The sequence below is a fragment of the Phoxinus phoxinus genome (genome assembly GCF_949152265.1).
Source record: "Phoxinus phoxinus genome assembly, chromosome: 16".
Taxonomy (NCBI): Eukaryota; Metazoa; Chordata; class Actinopteri; order Cypriniformes; family Leuciscidae; genus Phoxinus; species Phoxinus phoxinus.
Window position 1 is genome coordinate 24,789,524 of NC_136891.1, and position 23,219 is coordinate 24,812,742.

Below are 23,219 nucleotides of genomic sequence, written 5' to 3' on the forward strand. Positions count from 1 at the left end.
GTTGATTGTACTTACAAATTTAAGCCAGCCACTATTTTTTAGAGGGTTGTTGATGAGTGTTGTACAGCTATAATGTTGCATAATCAAAATAACTACACAAACTAAAAATTGCATATACCTCTTTATTTTCCCTATTTTTTTCTTTTCTTTTTTAACAATAAAAATTAAAGTGCAAATCAGAACAGGAACACCATGCAGTGCATAACTTTTAAAATAAAAACCGCACACAGACAGGAACTGACACACACATATGTAGAATACAGACATGTATACACTGACAGGCAGAGGTCGTCTCCCAGCAGGGCTCGGGAACAGGCAGACAACACATTATTCTCATGTCTCACTGCAGGGAAGCTGTTCACACTTACAACACTACACTGGAGAGAGAGGGAGGGTATAATATCCAGCGCAAACGCCTCTACATAGACAAAACACTGAACATGAGCTGAAGCCATGGCCAACACACTAATGCCCCTTTGAAAAAAATGGGGACTGTAAAGTTTCTGACCAGTTTTCACAAAACACAGCCATAAAGCTGATATAAGTGACATAAAACTGTCGTAATGGACTTGAAAAAAGACAAAGATTTATGACAAGGGCGTCAAGCGTGCGCACATTCCTGCGATTCCCACCCAAGGTTTGCCATTGATAGTAAATAAAATGGCAAAGTCCAGCAGCAGGGGGCGATAAACTCCCTAAACTGTGTGTTTAAGCTTTTACCTCAGCACTTTCTCTCCAAAAAGGTACACTGATCCTCAAAGTTGACCGGGAGTTAACTTGGGATTTGAGGTGAGAACGTTAAGAATGCGTAAAGGCTTTAAATTCTGGGAGGACTGTGCAATATTTTTCAATGAAAACAACAACATAATCCAGTCTAATCTTCCCCGGCAATAACGGGTCCCCCAGCAATGGTGGTTTGCACCGAACTGTTCAGCTTTTTAGAGGCATCATATCTATTGCATTTCATATAAATGATACGAGAACTTTCCATCTTTCTGTTTTACATTCAGTTCAAATGCAGTATGTGTCATAAAAATACAGCACACTGGCACAAAACAAATAAACGCTCTGCTCCATGCACACAATGGTAGACATTTAACCATTCCGTACAGTACAAGACAGAGGGGGAGATTCAGGATGATCACCACATCTATGGAAAAAACGATTTGTCATAAAGTCTGTTTTTCCGGATTATGAGCAGAAATGAATATGAAAATGACTAGTAGATCTAGCTTTTGCAACTAGTTCAACACGAATAAAATAAAAAAGATTGGTTAAAATGATTCAGATCTATCCTAGACCGCAACATAGTGTCAGCCCAGATCCGGGACACATCTGGTACCGGTACATGTGGATCAATGTATCAGATGTGGGCCGGATCCGAGCCGACACTGTCTGGGATTGGTTGAACTGAAAACATCTCTTTTTTTGGCTGTCTTGTTTGATTTTCATGATTTGTCATAATGTAACATCTGCATATAATATTCAATATAATTCACTCCTCTCATTTTTCAGTCATCTTTCACTGCTATTTCCCATCTGGCTGTTTTGTAGTTGTCCATTCACACACGTTGGCACAAAGACAAACTACAACAGATCCCCTACCTGGATCCTCACTGAAATCTGAAGTCATTTGTTCACAAGTAACACTTAAGATGTGAGCTTAAATAAAGAATAAATATGTGTAACTAATAAATACATTGGATCTACTCCATACAAACAACCACACACATAAACAAACGTGTTAAAGCATTAAAAACGACGTTCACAATCTATTTAAGGCATCGCAAGGGACGGGGTCACATGGCGCAATCTTTAATGTTCTCATCAGATACACACCGCGTATATAATGTTTATGTAAGTATAAATAATATTTATAGTATATTACTATTACTTTACTACCATTTTGTAAAATAATTACCAAAAAAAAATACAGAAAACCATAAATAATAATGGGTTGAATGTGTCATTCAGGGAAAGTGATTTCTGCCTGTCTGTAATCTCAAGCATTGCGAATATTTTAAGGCCGTCTGATTAAAGGTTCACTCATATCGACAAAATGACTGGCACATTCTCCACTTCATCCGTCTGTATTCTTCTCTATTTGCATTTTAGCCATATCAAGGCACAACATTTAAGCTGGTCTGTCTGCCCTCGTCCAGCATATCTGTCTCTCCATGGCAGCGGCACAGCCCATGATGTAAGCAAGGCCTCTGAGACAGACACAGATAGCTCAGGGTCAGCCGTTTCCACTGCAGATGGTGTGTATCATCTGAGATTCACTCTGACATTCACCAACACTGCTATATAAATGCTCTCTGGAGACTCCAAGCCAAAGCCTGGATGCTCAATAGAAGTTCTTCACTCTATATATGAACTCTTAAATAATGTGAATAAATATGATTTCTTTGCAAAATAAGGAAGAATCTCTAATATAATATAATTCAATAATGATCTTTGCTCTGTATAAACCTATTGTTTTGTCATTGCAATCAGTAGCTATTCATCTAAACTATGCAACTCAAGTGATCGATGTGCGAATATAAATATACTGTATAATACATATTATCAAAAGAAATGTATACATAAAATCAGAAGTATGTTTGTAGTTTTTGAATTTTTTTAAACGTATGACGATAAGGAAAACCCCAAAAAGTGGCCCTAAAAATGTTTTGGACAAAATTAATGTTTTATTTTATTTTTAAATAAAATATTTGTTAGGTTTAAAATAATAAAAGCTATACAGTTACAAAAAGTTTTTTTGGGGGGGGATTTAAAAAGTATATGGACAATGTCTGGTTGTCAAACATTAATGGAACATAATAATAACTATATTAATTGTTGTTATTATTATATAGTATTATATAGTATAGTGTTATTATGGTATAAATATTAAATTGCATGCCACGTTGTATATATAATTCTGAATTATATTGCATAAATATATCAAATGGAGCATGATAAAGTGATAACAAAAAGGTTTAGCATGACTTGTTTGCTGATGGCCTTGATATGATTGGTTAACTAACACAACGACTCATACCTGTGTCTTTAGTGTCCAAAACCTTTTTGGGGCCACTGTGTGTCTGTGCTGCTACTGTGGGACCGACATAATTCACAACCCCCAACTCCATAATTCACAACCCCTTAACCCTTCACCTTTTGACTGGATTCTAAGAGGTAAAGACCACCAGATGGTGGTGTTTTCTGGGCGCGTTGGTCTCAGCGAGCCAAGGTAGTGATGAGACTGGCACACATTTCAAAGAAGTCCATGGTGTGGCTGCCCTGACGCGGGGTCAGCAGGGGTGTGCTCCCGGTCAGAGACCCCGGCAGAGAGCTGCTGAGCAGGGGCATCTCAACAGCCACGCTCGCAGAGTCGATGCTGAGCCGAGGTCGATGGAGGCCCGCTGTAGAGCCGGAGCGCTGAGGAGTCGACGACCCTGACCTGTGCTCGATCACATCATCTGAAAAGTGAGCGAAAGAAATCAGACAGATATAATGAAGAGTAACAAGCCAGGCTAACTGGCTAAATGCATCTAGATCAGAGGCATAACTAGGATTTTTGTACATTTAGGGGCTTCACATCTTCACATTTTTTAAAGAAATGAATACTTTTATTCAGCAAGGATGCATTAAATTGGACAAAAGTGACAAATATATTTATAATGTTACCAAAAATCTATATATTTCAAATAAATGCTGTTCTTTTGAACTCTCTGGTCATCAAAGAATCCTGATTTTTTTTTTTTTTTTTACTGTTTTCAGGAAAACATTGAGCAGCGCAACCGATAATAATGAGAAATGTTTCTTGATCATTGAATCATCATATTAGATCATGTGACACTGAAGACTGGAGTAATGATGCTGAGAATTCAGCTATGCCATCATAGGAATAAACTACATAAATACAAATTATTTTATTAAGTTATTTTAAATGGTAATTATATTTCACAATACTACAATTTTTACTGCATTTTTGATTAAATAAAGTCTTGGTGAGAATAATATATATATATATATATATTTTTTTTTAAACATTCAAATATTTTACCTGCCCCAAACTTTTTGTTTTTCACATATACTGAATCCTAATTTGTTTGTGGCTTTAGTACACAAAGTCACAAAAAATGTCAATTGAAATAAAAATGATTAGTCAATTATTCAGTTTTGGAAATGTTATAATTGTTCATACTGTTAAAGCAGGTACATACATACATTTAATTCCAGTAAAGAGATCATCATTTTTGGTGGTACTTGTGATTATAAAAGACTGATTGATTGATGCTCACCATCGATGCTCTTGAAGTCGAGCAGGTAGCTACGGTTGTCCACCTGGTAGAGCTGCAGACACATCTTCACAAAATTCCCAGTGACAGGATTCTTCCGGCGCACTCTCAGGTGATAAGGGTTCACCACCTAAATCCCACGACATCCGACACACTGACATATCTATTCTCACTATCAAATCAAACATGCATACTTGTGCTCGTTTCAAGCCACTCACTTTCCACTCGTACTCCAGCTGTTTCATGGCACGGTAAACCTCAGCCATTATGTCGTACGGTTTGCTCTGGCTCCGAATGCCCAGGTGCCATTTTGCCTTCTTCACCGCCAGCGGTTTGGGACGGGTGGTGTTGAGGGCGTCCAGAGGGCACCGTGCCTTAGGGCTGTCGGCCAGGAGCGGGGGCATCCGTTCGGGGTGAGGTTTGACCCCTGGCGGCAGGGGCATGCCCTCCTCCATGAAGGAGCCAGTTGGGGGACTGGAGGCCAGGTAGAACTCGCTGGCCTGGTTCATGATTCTCCGGTTGTCGATGATGAGGTGGTACGCCACCGCCAGCTGGTCTTGAGGGTCTCCACTGTAGAGGCTGCTCAGCACTTCGGCTTCAGTGCATTCAAACTTGTCGCACACCTCCCGCACGGCCTCCTCGTCCACCTCTGAGGAGTCGTACGAGGGGTCCTCTGGGAAGAGGTAGCCAGGAAGTTCCTGTTTAAACCACTCATCCTCTCTGTCATTCAGGAGAGAATCAAATAAAAGTACTGTATGCATGTATTTAAATATTTGTGAAAATCATACTAAACTAAATAATAGCAACCTGATGTCTTTGATAGTAGCTCTCTTCAGTGGGTCCACCTGCAACATGAGCATTAGTAGACTGGCCACTGAGCGGTTGAGGTATTCTGGCATGTAGAAGACCCCTCCGCGGATCTTTTTGAAGAGGGTGGGCACGTGCTCGTCATCGAATGGCAGAGTCCCACAGAGCAGTGCATAGAGAATGACGCCGCAGCTCCAGATGTCCACCTCTGGACCAGCATACAGCCTGAAACACAACATACGTGTCATTGTGTGAGCGTGTGGGCTACTACATTGTGTTTACGTATCTATCAGGTCCTGTTTACACCTGGTATTAAGATGCATTTTGGTTTATAAGATCACAAGTGGACGAGACAGACACATTTCCAGTAACACCTGGTGTTTCAATCCGTCTCTTTAGTCCACTTTCAACCACTTCTGTCCTGATTTCTTCGAGGGGAGGGCTATGAGTGGTATCCGGTCGAATGCGTTTTTGTCTACCTCTGGAAGTGGTCGAAAGTGGTCAAGCTCAAAATGTTTTACACCCTGTTTACACCCGTATTTAGCGTCGTCCACTTGTTATCCGATCGACCAAAAGGCATTTTAATACCAGGTGTAAACAGGGCCTCAGTCTGGATGAGACATTTTTACAAAAATGAGCAGAACAAGATGACAATCGGTTTTTCATAAAAATGTATGCAGTCCTGATATAATATTTATGTGCAGTGTATCAATGCAGTCCATACCGCAAAACAAACAGCTAGCCATGGTTTGTTGGACAGCTGGTCTTGCAAGCCAGACCTTTGGCTATTGATACATATAATACAGTGTAGCGCAATGTCCAAGAACTGTAAATTTCTTGCATAATCTGGTAGTCAATACTTTAATAAAACTGACTACATGACCTCTCACCTTCCTGAAATGACCTCTGGTGCAGCGTAGTTTGGTGATCCACAGCTTGTTCTCAGGAACTCTCCGTCTGACATCATGTTTGACAGACCTGACAAGCAGAACCGCACAAATACAGTTAACAGACAATTTGATTGGTCAAGTACATATATACAAGTAAAACAGGGCAGATCTAAATACAGTGGGATCCAAACGTATGACACAATATTTGACAATCTGGGAATTTTAATAAAAATAAATAATGAAATAATAAATAATATGACGTTGTAAAAATCTATTAAATTAGAAGATTTTAAACTTTAAGAATTTTCACAAGTGGTCTCAGGCTTTTGGACCCCACTGTATATGTGGTGTCGTTCAGTGCATCTGCAGGGTGCAGCAGATATTTCAGGTATATTCATCTCATCATTGTAATGCATGTGTTATGCCCACTGCACAATACAATGTCATTATATTAATAAATATTAAAATAACATTCTACCAATATATATGTAGATTGGGGTATGCATGTATATATTTGTTATATACACAGCTTGCTGTATCATTTTTAAATCTGTGAAATAAATGTATAGAAAATAGAAGTATTATTTTTTTTTACTGTATTTATACTTGGCGTGTGTGTAAATAATACAAAGTTTAAAGTAATTTAATATATATATATATGTGCGTTAAATTAGAAAATTAGAAAATAAAGCATTTTCACTAGCGCTCTTGGACCACATTTGGACTCCACTGTATATGTGGTGTAGCTCAACAAATCTAGCTGCAGGGCAGATTTATGTGTGTTTCTCTTTGCCTCTTTCCTGTCTCCGCTCTTCTGTGGATAATCAAACAGCATGCCTCATATAAACCACACGACTGGACATGCAGCAAAACTGCAGCTGGTTGCTTGGCAACTATCCCTCACTGTCTGCACAACATTAGCTTTCTGTGTGTGTGTGTGTGTGTGTGTGTGTGTGTGTGTGTGTGTGTGTGTGTGTGTGTGTGTGTGTGTGTGTGTGTGTGTGTGTGTGTGTGTGTGTGTGTGTGTGTGTGTGTGTGTGTGTGTGTGCGTGTGTACCAAAGTCAGCGATCTTGGCATTCATGTTGCCATCCAGCAGAACATTTTCTGGCTTGAGGTCTCTGTGCACCACCATGTGTCTGTGGCAGTAATCTACAGCTGAGATGATCTGCTGGAAAAGACGTCTCGCCTCTGTGTCCTCCACCTGCACATGGGAGACATAAAGAGTGATTACTACATAAAACATTATTTATAATAAAAACAAGTACTTGTTCTCTGTGGGTTAAAGCTGTCTGCATTGTATTTGATACAAAGTTCCTACATTCAAGTCCAAATCAGAACTACTATCCAGATCAAATACTCTTGCTAGGAATGTTTTATTTGGATAAAGTAATGTCAAGAATAACATTGTATTGTGTTGTTAATGATATTTCAAAATGAATATTTACTGAATTTAAGCAACTTACTTACTTAATATGTAATTTCATTTCTAGAAAAACAGTATTGAAAATGTATTTGAATATGATACAGCAGGTATTAAGATATAAAATGTTCAATCATGTAATGCATGTATTATGCCCCCAATACAATTCATTTAAATTATTTGAATAATTAAATGAATTAAAAATTGAAATATTTTACTAAAATATATTTAGAGTGGGAACTTATATTTGTTAAATACACTGGACAGACGGACAGACTGACAGACAGAAAGATACAGTGCTATGCATAAGTGAACACACCCATGCTAAAGTTGAAAAAAAATCATCTTTTGGAAATTGATCTTAATGCCTTAAAAAAATTTGGAAAACTCCAACCTTTAAGGACACCAATTTTCTTTGTGCATGAATAATTTATCATAAATAAACACATGTTCTTCCTTAAAATACAGGGTGCATAAGTCAGGATAGATAGATAGATAGATAGATAGATAGATAGATAGATAGATAGATAGATAGATAGATAGATAGATAGATAGATAGATAGATAGATAGATAGATAGATAGATAGATAGATAGATAGATAGATAGATAGATAGATAGATAGATAGATAGATAGATAGATAGATAGATCGATCGATCGATAGATAGATAGATAGATAGATAGATAGATAGATAGATAGATAGATAGATAGATAGATAGATAGATAGATAGATAGATAGATAGATAGATAGATAGATAGATAGATAGATAGATAGATAGACTGTTATATATATAAAGGTAGGCTATGTGTCATTTGTCAATGCAAATTATGTATTATAATTCCTTAAATGCTCAAATATAGATAAATCATATCAATATGAAATTTTAATGTAAACTACTTTTAGATGACAGTAAAAAAAAAAAAAAAACTGTAATTGAACTGAATCTTATATCCAACAACACTTTCACAAAGTAATTCAAAAACCTGTTCAAGTGTTGATGAATTAAGGCACTAAAAATAAAAAGGATCAAATTTCACCGTAGTCAGCTGTGTGTTCAAACTAAACATGTCCTGCAACACGAAGCGTCAGGCAGTGCCGTTGTAGGCAACCCAGATAACACAAAGACTGAGCCCTGTATATATGCATGGACTCCCTGACCCTTCCCATGAACACTTCACTGGATCAGGCGCTGTTTGGATAAGCTAGATCCCCATAACCCCAACAGGTCTGGAAGACTCAAAGGTTAATCCATGCTCAAATCCAGACCAGAGCCACAAAAGCAAGTTCTGAGGCTCATAATGCAGTTTCCAGCTATTAGGTGACTAACACAAAACATAATTGTGTTGTCCATAATTGTATATGCTTTGTTGAGCAGAACGCTATTAATTGTAATTTTTCAAATAAGGTATGGCATGCAACTTTGGAGAACCATTGAGAAAGCCAATAGCCTTTCCCATGTAAGAGCCTGTTACGGTCCCTACACACCGGACGCGAATAGCGCGTCAGGCGCGAGTGATTTCAATGTTAAGTCAATGCAAAGACGCGTTACACGCGTTTTACGTGCGTAACGCGTCTTTGCATTGACTTAACATTGAAATCACTCGCGCCTGACGCGCTATTCGCGTCCGGTGTGAACGCACCATTAGCCTGCAGCTGACTTTAGTAGCAAGAGCTCTTCAGATGATTCTTACCCTTCCATGCTTACAAATATAGTCAAAGAGTTCCCCTCCAGACACATATTCCATCACCATGAAGAAGTCTGTGGGAGTGCTGATCACCTGATACCTGCAACACACCAGAGAAAAGAACCACAGAAACTCAACAAGAGGCTTTAATGCTGGTGCTTTAAAAATACAGCAATACAGAGCTCAACAATAAGGATGGCCAATGGCCCGGGGGACACTGTCTTTATCGTGTACCGGTACGTATGTGTTTATACCCTGCAAAGAGAAAACATTTGTATTTCTCTGATATGTGAAACACTATTATTGCAACTTCAGCTGACTTGAAAGCTATCTTGATTTGTGATGGCAAGCATCAACTATAATAAGATGAAAACTCCTTGCCATTGTTTTCCAGCAAAAGTGAGTTTATACATTTTATATTTGTCATGAAGTTACATTATAGTCATATAATTTCCAGCTATAATTAAAAACCTTATACATTATTTGTTAATGTTTAATTTAATGTTTAATTTCATTTAATTTAGTTCTTGCTGACATAACAAATATGTTGCTATAAATATATTTTACATTTTAAGTTAGAATTTATATTAATTGTTTTTTGTGAATTTAATTACATTTCTTTCTGACACATAACAAATACGATGCGCTATATATATATATAAATATATATACTTTATAAAACCTATTTAACAAGCTTTTTTTAACTCAATTGACCGTTCGCAAAGATCCGCCCCCCTTAGTTACTGTCGCTATGCCCGACAAGCTACGCCGCTCTCACGCCACACCATGTTCTCACGCAGTGAAAAATACAACGCGGAGCAGAGAGGAGACTGACAACGCACTGACAGACAGGACAGACCAGGTTACTTTTCGGTTACTTTTGTAATTAAACATATTAAACAAAGTCTCACCTTTTAAATTTGGTCATTTTTTAAAAGAAATTTAAACAATAAATACCTTTTTGTGGCTCTTTAATGTGTCGTGACAGATCGCTGTAGAGCATCAGTTAAAGCTGCTTGTGAACCGATCATCTCTTCCTTCTAGTTAATTTATAGCATCAAATAAACATGAATGAACATAAGAAGGAATGTTGTTTTAAACGCGGAAAGGCGTCAATACACTATTTTTAAGTTAAAATCCTCCCATGTTAATCTGCTAACTCTCCTGACTGCTTTGTCGCACAAAATGGCGGATGGCGAAGTATGATTGGTCAGAACACCTGTCAATCAAGCTCCCTGCGAAGGGTCAATTGTATTGGACGACAATAAGAGCATCAGCATGTTATGCTACAGTTCTTAAAAACAGAAATGTTGATGGTAATTTCGGCAGGGAAACGTACTGGCAGTCTGCTGTGTTTATATTCAACATAAGATCCTTTATAGTGGGAGACACAGACAGCCTTTCAAACAGCAGTAGAGAAGGACAAGGCCTGTGTTCCTCAGAGGGGCTTAATATGGAGAATACTGAACAAGTCTGGGACACCTGATGTGATTTTCAAATAAACATAATGTAACTTTACAAAATCCAATCATTGAAAAAAGAATGATAAAAGGAGAGAACAAAGCATGCTCTCAAAACAGAGCAAATACCCAGAGAAACACACACAAAAACACAGCAGGGGCTTAACATGGAACATGTGTCGAGAATACAATAACACAGCTATTGCATTATGATGAAAAAAGGGGAATAAGTGAGAGTGGAAAAGAAGGAAAGTGAGAGATTGGGACATGAGAGGATAAGAAGATTATGCTGTTTTTGTCTCCTTAACTTCTGATCCGAACAACCCTGAAATGTGCCATTGAACTGTGAGTGGCAGAACAAGAAATGCACCGCGTAAAATGCAGCTACATTTCCTCCCAATTCAAATGTGTCATGTCTTTGCACTTTCGTTACGTGACTTTTAGTTTGTTGTTCTGTCTTGTTCCTGTTTCCCTCTGTGCCTTATTATCCACTTAGCCCTTGTGTTTCTCTAGTCTAATGCATTGTCAGGTCTTGTTTCTTTTGAACTGTCTTGTTGGTGAGTTTTGTTTTTTGTTCATTGTGCTCCTGTCCTTGGTCATGGTTTTCTTGGTTTATAGTATAGCCTAATTAAATCTGTGTTTAACTGTCTGCCTAATATCTGAAAACTTTTTATTGTGATGGTCACCCAAAAGACATTCTACTGACTATACGTAACTTTGCAGGTACCTGTCAACTTATTCTACTTACCTGAACCCTAACACCAAACCCTAACCCAACATTCTACTAACAGTCTACTAATACTCTATGACTGGTCGTTGACATGTAGTTGCAAAGTTGCTTATAGTTGGTAATGTCTAACGTGGACCATCGAAATAAAGTGTAACCGTGTGTAATCTATTAAATGTAATCTAGAAATCCTCAAATACCAAAGTGTCTGTACAATGTGTTCTTTTGTAGAGTTTGTTTTGAAAAACAAACAAAAAATGGCTACACTACAAACCTGATCTTATATCAGTTTAAAACGATATAGAAACTGGTTCACTGAGATTAAGATCCTTAGTGGCGAACCATTCAAATTGAGAAGTTCTGACGTAACAAAACTTTGTTTCCTGGAATCAAGTGACTTTGGCAGGTTGACATGCTACTACTGGTTTAAAGTTTCAAAGCTTCAAAATGCAGTTTTTGCAAGTGCCCATGAATAATATTGTGCTGAGATGCAATTATAATGTTAGGAACATTATTGGGCATATATATATTTAATATATATTAAGAACATATATTTTACTTTTTACATACGGTAGCCATTTCCCACCCTATCTGTCTTTAAGAGGCACATTTCATTTCTAGTGGGCTTTATATATATATATATATATATATATATATATATATATATATATATATTTATATGTGTGTGTGTGTGTGTGTGTGTGTGTGTGTGTGTGTGTGTGTGTGTGTGTGTGTGTGTGTGTGTGTGTGTGTGTGTGCGTGTGTGCGTGCGTGCGTGCGTGCGTGCGTGTGTGTGCGTGTGTGTGTGTGTTTTATTTTTTATTTATGTAAAATTTAATTTAAAATGTATATATCACATTAACACCAGAAACCTGAGGATTTCAGCTTAGTTTCAATAAATGTTTGTCTTGAATTGGGGAGCTTATAGGCTTTTCTGGAGAACATAATTGTTATACCAGCTTCCAGCACACACCAGACTGGACCAGCATGGAAATGTAAGCAGGTCAAAGCTGGTCTTTTCAGTTGGACTAAGTAAAATCAATTATCCGTACATGTCTAACCACATAGGAAAAACATCAAATAACCAAATAATTTGTATTTTAATTATTTGCCCACAAAAATATTCCACATCCTTGTCATTAGTGATGTTAAATCTCACAAAAACTGACACACATTAAGCACATAAAGGGCCCTATCTTGCACCCAGCGCAATTGACTTTGAACACCGACGCATGTATCATTCCTATTTTGCACCCGCGCACAGCGGACTTTTCCCTCCACAGACGCACGTCGGTAAATTAGGGAATGAACTTGCGCTCGCGGGGGAGGTTCAGCGCAAAGAGAAGGCGTGATCCGGCGCACAACTTCAATGGTGCTATTTTCCAGTTTTAGAAAGCAATTGCGCCATTGACCAAGAAAAAAACAGTCTAAAGACAGTGGCGCGTTGCCCGTTAGTGATGTGGTATTTTAAGGGCACGTGCTTGCCATAATGTTAACCCGCATCCACTTTGATTCTCTAATATAAACAGATGCAGCAGTTTTCATTTTTGCAAATCATACATTATTACAAGGAAAAATATTAACACACGAGGGAAATCATTGGTATGTCCGTGAAGATGTGAAAAAGATCTATCTAGATAAAAAAAAATAAAAAAATCTAGATTAGGCTACACATTTACCCAAATTATACGCCTGTTTAACCTAATTTGGGTGGGTTTCTCCCATCATCCCCAATGTCACTTCTCTGTGTTTTACGGCCCTGACGAGAACGTCGGTCTCCTCGGCTGTGAACCGCTCCTGCGTGCGCAGGCAAATCCGCCGTTATAATAGCAATCCGCCATGGAACAAGCGCGTCTGCTCTTAAAGGGAATGTGAGAGGACGCTCTGATTGGTTTATTTCACGTTACGCCCAAACCACACCTATGAATAATGAAGCTACTTCAGACCAACCCCTTTTAGATTTGCGTCGGGCGCAAGAGTCATTTATCCGCCGGGAAAATAGCAACAGCGCCGGGATCCGCCCACAAAGTTACTTGCGCTTTGCACTTTGACACTTGCGTTTCAGATCGTTAAAATAGGGCCCAAAGTCAGCATGTGTAATGATCCTTGTAATACTCCTAAAGTTTTAAGTGCACCGTATTTAAGTCTCCAGAAATTGCAGTTCAAAGACATAAAGCTTCTTAAAATCTTTAAGAAGCTTAAGCTGTCAGTTAACCCAGTGAAAAAATTATTTTTCTTTCCATCGAGGTAGATAATCACCAGTGCAATGCACAGGCATACTCAGTGGATTTTGTTGATGTTGTTTGCGTTTTTCATGTTGTTGTTTTTTATGTGTGATTCACTCACAGCTTGATGATGTGCGGATGTCTGAAGAGCTTAAGGTTCTGAATCTCTCGTTTGATTTTCCCCACAACATCGAGACTGCGGATCTTCTGTCTGTTGAGGATCTTCACAGCAACTTTGTGTCCTGTTAGCTGGTGCTCTCCAACTGTTGGCCAAACACACACACACACGCACACACACATCAATGAAGACTCAGCTGAAATACCATCACCAGCAGTTAGGTTATTGTAAACACCACTGATGAAAGATAAGTTTTATTCCAACGAAAACAAGCATCGGCGCTGCGGGCCGGCGACCTCCAACACAAACCTTCTAAGAAAACAAAGAAAGAGAGAAGACTTTCATTTCAGGTCTGAGGCCTCAATAAACAAACAAAACCTGATCTACTCTGAGTTTAGACTTTCATATACTAGCCTTAAGATAATTGCTTATCTAGGATTAGATACTGTTCACTTTTGAGCAAAATTTACGAAAAACAAATACCCATATTTTGTTTGGTTTGATATATTATCAGTCTTGCACATTATTGTAACAAGTAAGATTATGTATTTCCCCCCCCCCCCACACACACACACGCGCACACACACACACACACACACACACACACACACACACACACACACACACACACACACACATTCCAGTATATACATTAACAATGCCAATCAAGACATTTATAATCATACTAATATATCAGTATTTAGGCTAAGTATATATTTCAGTTATTTTTGCATATTCTGAACCTTATAATAATTTGATTGGTGTAACCTAATCTATTCAGGTTTATTCCGTATTTTTGACTTTATATGTTTAGGTTAGTATTTTTAGTGTCCATATTGACACTAGTTGCTACATTCACTGCCACTACATTCACTGCCTGAGCTACATGAAGAAATAATGAAGTAAAGGTCAGCTAATAAGTAAAAGCAATGCATCTATTAATGTCTACTAACAGTTGGAGGGTCACTTGCAAACAAAATGTGTTTCCGCTGTGGATATTTAAGTCCAATGACACCCTGAGCATGCAGTATGGAGGGAGCTTAAAGGGCTTTATTCATATCAGCACCCTCAAGCAGCTTCTGTGGTACAATCTTTACAGACCAGGAATAAACCATTTCAGTGGTTTCAGTATTACGGTGGATTATTTGTTAGCTTGCATGCGTTAACCTGAAAAGTAGCATGAGTCTGCTTAAACTGCAGTCATGGGATCTCATGTGGAGCCTGATAAGGCTGTTAGATTTCCCGCCTTGATAAAGATCCTAAGACTCTCCTCAAGGTCATTTGCTTTACTGGTCATTGATTTTCTTTACTTTGGCTTTGCCTCGAGCCTCAAACCTCAAAAAGTGAGCTGCCTACCTAGACAGCAAAAACTCTTGGTAGATGTTGTAACTTCATCATCTGACTGCAAGGAGCATCTTCCTCCATCGAGTGCATTAGCGCCCGCCACCTTTTTCAGCAGCACTAGTTCCGGAAGTATTATTATTTTCCATTAATTTTCCCATAGGGATTTTTAAAAAGTGTTTGTTAAAGCGTTATAGACTAGCCTAAGTCATGAACCAAGACAATCGTGAGGTGAAATACAACACTACAAACTTTGATTTGAAGCACAAAAAAAAGTATTTAAAATATCAGACAAAACTACAAAGGTACACGACTGTGTACTAGGCTACTTAAAGGGACAGTTCACTTTAAAATTAAAATTCTGTCATCATTTACTCACCCTCAAGTTGTTTCAAACCTGTATTAATTTATTTCTTCTGCTGAACACAAAGAAAGATATTTTGAAGAATGTCGGTAACCAAATGGGTAGACTGTACCCATTGACTTCCATAGTAGGAAAAAAAAATACTATGGAAGTCAATGGGTACAGTCTACTGTTTGGTTACCGACATTCTTCAAAATATCTTCCTTTGTGTTCAGCAGAAGAAATAAATTAATACAGGTTTGAAACAACTTGAGGGTGAGTAAATGATGACAGAATTTTTAATTTTAAAGTGAACTATCCCTTTAACGGCTTTAGTAGGGATATAACTACAATCCCATCAAGCATTGCAAACAGCATAAACTAAAAAACAATGGAGAAACATAAAACTACTCATTTATAAATGTTGATTAGCCTATATATAAACATTTAGGCCTAAGTATTTTGAGATCGTAGAGATCGACTCAATCACGTCATTCACAGTGCTTCATGGGAGTGTTTTTTTTCTTCTTTGACTGGTGGAATTTTTCTGTACAGCATCAAGGGTTATTATTGGGTAATGTCGTTTTTTTACCAGGAATTCCGCTGTTAAACGATCATTTAAACAAAATAATGTGGACAGACGTCTTCAGCAGAAGCAAATACAATCTATTTACAACCTCACAGCTCACAGTAGGTCTGTCTTTTTATAAGTTACCGCTCAAAATCAATTTCAGTTTTTACTTCCAGAACCTGACTTTTGCACTCTGTTGATGGCCATTCTACAACATCCATATATTCAGAGGAAACAGGCTGACTTCACAGCTCAGGATAGTCGCTAGTGAAGATTCTCTTACCCCGAAGGATTTTTATCCCCCCAGGACCCGTTTATTATGTCTGTTCAAAAATGCATTGCGTTATCGTTTTTCAACTTAATTAAAATAGCCAAGTATCCTCAACATGTAAATGTATAGCCTAGTAGTGGTAGTGTTTAAACTCATGTTTAGCCTAGCAGGTTAATCAGTATGGCAAACTATCTTAATCAGCTAGAGCGGGGGTTTCCAATCCTGATCCTGGGGGCAAATACACAGCAGAGTTAGGCGCCAATCCTAATTAAACACTTGAAACGGCTAATCGAGGTTTTCGGGATTGCTAGAGACTTCCAGGCAAGTGTTTAGGCAGTTTGTTCGGAGTTGAACTTTGCCAGACATCATCGGCCCTCCAGGAGCAGGACTGGACACCTGAGCTAGAGGTAAAGCTAATAGCCTAAATGTTACCCTGAACACAAAGGAAGATATTTTGAATAATGTCGGTAACCAAACAAGTGATGGACCCCATTGACTTCCATAGTATTTTTTTTCCTACAATGGAAGTCAATGGGGAACTCAATTTCTTCAAAATGTCTTCTGCTCTTGTGTTCAGCAGAAGAAAGAAATTCATGCAGGTTTGAAACAACAAAGAAAAAATAATGACAGAATTTTCATTTTTAAGTGAACTATCCCTATTCTGTTTGTAGAGCGGGACTTGATTCCGTCCATTGTGAATAGATTAGATTAAACCAAAGGATTGTTGTGGTTTGCTATTGCTATGATGTCATGTGAGTGACAGGTTGCCCCGCCCTCTCGCAAGTGAACATCATCATAGAGGAGATGACACTAGAGGGAGGGGGAAGTTATTTTGATTAAAGATTATGAGGGCAAAATAAAAAAATATATAATAAATACTGCAATATTCCATTAAAAAATAAGATTTTCAAAAAGCTGTCAAGTGCACAGTCTTGCACATTTGTCCCTTTGTCTGATTTTCACACAAAAAAGAAAGAAAAAAAAATGTGTTGTTGCTTCAGATCAAAGTTTGTAAAGTTGTGATTCACCCTGTAGCTGGTTGGTTTGGTTTCCCTTTGGGGAAATGAATGGGGAAAATAGTTCCCCTGGAAAAGTGGGCGGTACTGTTGTTGAACCCTATGGTAAAGGTGGGATGAATTGTCAGACCCAGCTGAGAAATGGTCATAAGATAAATGAGAATGCTTGTGTTTAGGCAAAAATGCTGTCTAGGTAGACATTTCTGGGTTTTATTTTTATGAAATGATAAGCACTGGCAATCAATAAGTTGGTTTATAACGGATTTATGTGCACAGACACACTAATAATTGAGAGCATTTCTTTTAATGCAACATAGACCGTGTTATATAATAAGATTTTACTTTAATAAATGTAGAGCAAAGCTCAAACACAGGGCTATACACCCGTGCGAAAGGTCATTCCCAAAATGAGCGGCATTCCCACTCGCGCTTAGAATAGAAAATGACTGCAAGGTCAAAGCTGTACTGCAGGTAAAATATACCAACTACGACATTTGCTCCAGTGTACTTTTACAGTAATCATCAGAATACACGTTTGAAACAAACGTTTTAAAGATTCAATAGTTTGGGAGCTGGAAATGTATGCAAATGATCATGTTTAAAAGCGCAGCTCAATGGTCGCGATTCAGGGAGGATGACAGAGCATTAAAATGTTTAAAATGCCAAATATTAAGAAGGCGTAAGTATGTGAACCCTAAACATTTCCGAAATACCAGATAGTTTCCCAAATGTTGTGATACTAAACATTTACGCAAACATGATTGCAAGTGCACCGTCTTCTGTGGTGCTGAAAGAATTTCCATCTCTGCGCCATATTCACTAACAGCGTACGCACTCTCTGCGCCTGGAGGACGTCAGCGGAGGTTCTTCCTACGCATTTCGTGCTACGTAAATTGCGCACATCGTCCGCCGGCAAGTTCAGCACTTACAACCCCGAAAACATACGTTCGTACTCGCATTCCATGCAACGTCCGAACACGTATAGTAAATTAATATACTTAACTCTTCACTTTTCCAAATGTTCCGACTCCCAGCGTGTCTCCGAGGATGTAGTGTCCTATCTTTACCCTGCCTTCGTGTTTCTGTTTTTCAGCCATTTTACTATGTGAGGTCCTCGGGCTGACTTACAGTAGGCGGGATTGAACACATGAGGTAGACTGAGGCTGAGCTTTACTGAACCCCTCTAAGAGCTGATCTGAATTCAGCTTTAGGAGAAACTGTAAACTCACAGACAGGCAGCTCTCGGATCAGCTGACAACTGATTATGTAAACGAGCATGCATGATAGGCTACACCTCACAAACGTTAGTTTTTTTTTTTTAGATGGATCAACTATAGCCTACTCTGACATTAACTATTTAAAGATGATAACTAATGTATACCATTGACATTTACTCACTATTCATAGAACCACATCTATCTATCTATCTATCTATCTATCTATCTATCTATCTATCTATCTATCTATCTATCTATCTATCTATCTATCTATCTATCTATCTATCTATCTATCTATCTATCTATCTATCTATCTATCTATCCCTGTATATATAATGAACCCTTGAATTCTGTCGGGACATATTTATAAATTACCTTTTTATACAACCTTTCACAGCTGTGTATTTAGGCTATTTATATCAATAGATTATTATGAAAATATTTCTAAAATCATAGTCAATCTTTATTCTGCAGCGTTTAAAATAATAATAAACATAATAACAATAATAGAGTTTTTCTCAGTCGCTTTGGTGCATTTCTCACATCACTATTTACATTTGCACAACAGTTAATGCAGTTCTCAAAACAATTAGTACAAACTGCAAAACCTAGCTGATAACCTGCAAAAGCTTGTCACTTGTTCAAAATGGATAGCTCATTCCTCAAAAGCAAGTAGCTACTCATGTCAATGAAAGTGTCAGTGTCATCAAGATGAAAAGTCCTGACACCATTGCTTATGAACAAGATAGTCAAATGGCTTTGTCATGTTTTCATTATGACAGTTTACTCTTTCCAATGCAAAAAAGTAAGATATTGGACACTAAATGCTCAAGACAGCACTATACTATTTGCACAGCCATTTGAAAAATACAGTAAAGTTACACATTACTGTATTTAGTGAGGTAACAGAGTACAAGACACTGAATTTCACATTTTTACTGCATATGCTCTTTGCAATTCTTATTTGTTCACAGCATTTTGCAAAAGAAAAAATACACCCTTATTTACAACAAACATAAACTCCCTTTGGGTAGAGCTGTGCTGTGCACAACTGTAAACAATATTGCAGTACATATTGGAACTGAACATAACATACATGATAGTACTGTAATCATTCATGCACATCCAGACGTTCCTCTCTGTCATGGCCACATCATTTCATCTACATCACAGCGAATATCCTCTCTTGCAGTGCAGCGAGGAAAGTATCTCCTCGAGTGGCGAATCCACCCTCTGCTGTGATGTCATCACATGCTGCATCCATGGCCGCTAGCAGGGCCATTTGGGTATGTGGATGCCGCCGGTCATATACCTTTCACATCCAGAAAGAGAAAAACTCCTCTTTTGGATTTAGGAATGGTGTAAGGAGGGAGATATTCCACCAGCATCCTATCATGTGCTGCAAACCACTGTCTGGCGACATCTGAGTGGTGAAAACGCACATTATCCAAAACAACAACAACATGCTTGCTCAGATGGTCTCCAGTTAGACCCCTCTCATTCTCAGGGATTATGTCCCTGGAAAGAGTGTCTAAAAAAGTCAGCAGATGTTGTGTGTTGTATTGAGCAAGACGGGGGATAGCCTATGCCATTTATACACACCTGTTCTCCCGACGAAATGTTTGAATAATTGAATTTACAGTGGTTCTCTCAACATTTGGCTACACCCTTCGACCAGCCTCAGCCGTTAGGCCGTGATTTACAACATGATCCACAATTGTACCCCTGATTTCATCAGGGATCCACCTATGTACTTGGCCTCCCCTTCCCCTTCCCCTTCCCCCTGCACCCTCACCCCTCTTCCACGAGGCTGGCCTTCCATTTCTGTCACAGTATTGTAGAAATGGTACACATGTCCTGCTTGGTTCACATATGCTTTTAAAGTGGGGGTTTATGATTCAGCTCTTACAGTGATTGTAGAGAAGTGGCTTATCATTGGTTGCAACTATTGCTTCACACACCCCTTCTCTTCAGTGAAAGTTGAGATTCACCTGAGAGAGAATATTTTCAATTTAGGAGACATTTTCAGAAAGAAAGAAAAAGATTTTAAAAAATGTGTAAAATTTGCTTTTTGACAAGATTTTGACAACTAGTTCAACGTTTTTGTATGTAATGACTCGAGCAATGAAATGAGGACTATTAGTTTAATATGGAATGACTATTCAGCATTCACAAGTAGGCCTATAGTTAATTTTGACTGACATGACATAAGCAAATGATAATGTTATAAAACAGCAGAGAGTTGTATGAAAGCAATTGATGCATGTCCAAAAGCATTTGCAATTTGTTGGAAGGAATGAGAAACTGCTACTATGATGTGCACAAATGACTAAATGTTGAAGTTGAACTAACTGTTGTGCAAATTGTAACGGTCACTTTGTGTTTTTTGGTTAATATGGGGTGAAAGGGGAACTGCGCATGTGCGTAGAGTGTCAGATTTGACAGGTGAGGAGAAGAGATAACCGCTCTAACGACCTCTGTACCTATTCTTTCTTTTATTCTGTTTATATTTGTGACCAAAGTTGGATGTTTGTTTGTATACTCTTTCTCACTCGATCCCCATGTATGCGGACGAGTGTGACGTTTGAGTGGTTGTATTAAACACGGGGAAAATACGCCAACTCTCGTCTCTCGTGCATCTTTTCCTCCGACACTTAGCCTATTGTTTTTTCTCTCTGGGCTACATCTCAACTTTGCGTTACAAAATGCAAATAGTGATGTGAGAAATGCACAAAGCGACTGAGAAAAACTGTATTTGGCCCGAGATTCTAAAAAAATATGAAGTATTTTTTGTCGCTATAGTAAACTTCAAGTGTGTTGCATGCGTTTCACCGCTAGATGGCAATGCTTCATCACTGCTGAGTTGGAGTTGCCATGACCTGATTTGTTTTATATTGTAGACTTTTTTATTTATTGAATCAGACAGATATTTGAAAATAAATATATTATGGCAATATAAGAATATAGGCTGTAACATAAATGACATAGTTTGACATATTGTGGCATTATTATTTAGTTTTTTTTTTCTTTTTCAGGTTTCCTGCAGGTCAGTCAAATGCTCCTTGTGCACCACACTTTTCTAGTGTCTCAGATCCTCTATTGAATTGGGGTCAGATCTCTGACAGATCTCATTGTCGACCAGCCATGCCTCTTTTGTTCTGGTGCTACTCAGATGTTAATCTAACCTTTGTGGGTGGGATCATTGTCCTACAAAAAGATGAACTTCTACCAAGCTTCCGTTTTTAACGACTAGTTCTTTTGCAAAACTTCCCAGCTCTTTAGATTTACTAGAGCTCTTATAGTGTTTTGGATTACAGAAAAACACCAAGATAAATGGTATAATACACTAAAACCAATCAATTTAACACACAAAAAATATGAAACTGAAACAATCTGAAAATTGGTCAAAAAACAAATGTATCCATTTATTTATTATTAAGCCTATCCATTAAAATAATGAGTGTCAAAATAATAAGTTTTTTTTAAACCTCATATAATGGGCATTACTCATATTAAAAACATGGAATAGCAAGGGATTATTACTAAAGAAGAAGAAAAACATTCTAACTGGTGAATGTAACCCTGTTCATTTTTGTTCTGATGTTAATGAGATAACTGGTTACTGGTCTGGTGGGTGTGTTATCAGCAGTGGCCGCTAGGGGCAGTGCAGCTCGCGGTGTGTGTGTGTTTGTGTGGGTGAGTGGGTGAAGTGAATGAGTGTGTGCTGAAGGTCCGTGGGCTTCATTCAGCGTGGCTTGGGACAGGAGAAGGGGGCTGAGCGCTTACTGGAGGAAAGGAGGTGGAGACCAAAGGAGGATTCATAAACAGGAGTTGATCTCCTAGTTTTAAAACGCCGCTCTCAGTTCAAACCTTCAAGTAGAGTAGAACTAGACCACACTCAGAACTCACTAACCGACCAAACACGACTGCTCTTTCACTGGACAAAGTTGAATGGACTTGATTGCACGGACAACTCATTGTTTTCATTAACTTTTCAGGACGTCTTCCCACTTTAGCCGGGACACTGAACTCCCTCAAACTTTATACGACTCGTCCTTGCTGACAAGACCACTGAAACGAACCGCTGCAGTCAATCTCTGGGATTTTTAAAGGAGAAGGACGACTGGAGGAACTCTCTCAAATGCAAAACTATATGTACGAGAAAGCGATGGCACCCGAAACAAGAAACGGAGGAACATCCACGTTAAACAACAACGGCGTAGACAACAGCAAGAGGAAACTTTTGATAGCACTAGACATCTTCTGCCTTGTCCTGGGTGAGTGTCCCAACACACAAAAAGTTTATATTATGCCTATGTCTAAAATCAATGAACCATATAGCCTATATATATATATATATATATATATATATATATATATATATATATATATATATATATATAAATGTGTGTGTGTGTGTTATCTGTCTGTTTATTAGTCATTTTAAACTTGATCACAAAATGTACGAAAATACAGCATTCAGCAGTAATTGAGATCAAGGTGAAAAAAAAAAGTTTGTAGACTACAGTTATATAAATGCATAAAAACTACATTGTTTTGTATAGCATAATGCACCAGGTGGAAATGTTGCAATTGAAGTTAAACTGGTTTAACTGTTAGCCTAATCTCTAGGAGAGTATGTCAGCTGAATAAAATTAACTAGCCTACTGTTTATTGAGATAACAATGCAAATATTTTTTTTCATAATTTGCATTGGTATCTTAGTAAACAGAAGAATAACCGTTGACGGCTCTTATCTCAGCCATGTAGGATGGGCAAAGTTGGCACTGTTGTTGATGTAAAACCACTTGTTTTTTTTCTCCATGGGTTGTGTTGTGTA

The 23,219-nt window shown here is 38.2% G+C and overlaps 2 protein-coding genes across 3 annotated transcripts in view; one reads left to right on the plus strand and one right to left on the minus strand.

Moving 5' to 3' along the window:
- Nucleotides 1-2,855: 2,855 nt before the first annotated feature.
- On the minus strand, nucleotides 2,856-18,411 carry prkaa2 (protein kinase, AMP-activated, alpha 2 catalytic subunit). The gene is made up of 9 exons (XM_079639391.1): nucleotides 18,166-18,411; nucleotides 13,624-13,765; nucleotides 9,097-9,190; nucleotides 7,041-7,185; nucleotides 5,984-6,071; nucleotides 5,094-5,318; nucleotides 4,505-5,006; nucleotides 4,290-4,416; nucleotides 2,856-3,464 (listed from the first exon to the last, which is right to left on the minus strand). The coding sequence occupies exons 1-9, from the start codon at nucleotides 18,257-18,259 to the stop codon at nucleotides 3,223-3,225; spliced, it is 1,659 nt and encodes a 552-aa protein (XP_079495517.1). The 5' UTR covers nucleotides 18,260-18,411; the 3' UTR covers nucleotides 2,856-3,222.
- A 3,636-nt stretch (nucleotides 18,412-22,047) lies between these two features.
- The window catches only part of plpp3 (phospholipid phosphatase 3), a 36,017-nt gene continuing 34,845 nt past the window's right edge, over nucleotides 22,048-23,219 (plus strand). Inside the window, exon 1 of one of the 2 annotated variants that reach the window (XM_079639830.1) lies at nucleotides 22,048-22,656. In XM_079639830.1, coding sequence (XP_079495956.1) covers nucleotides 22,521-22,656 — 136 coding nt within the window. In that variant the 5' untranslated portion in view covers nucleotides 22,048-22,520. The remainder of the gene's footprint in view (nucleotides 22,657-23,219) is intronic. The other variant, XM_079639829.1, reaches the window with a different exon arrangement.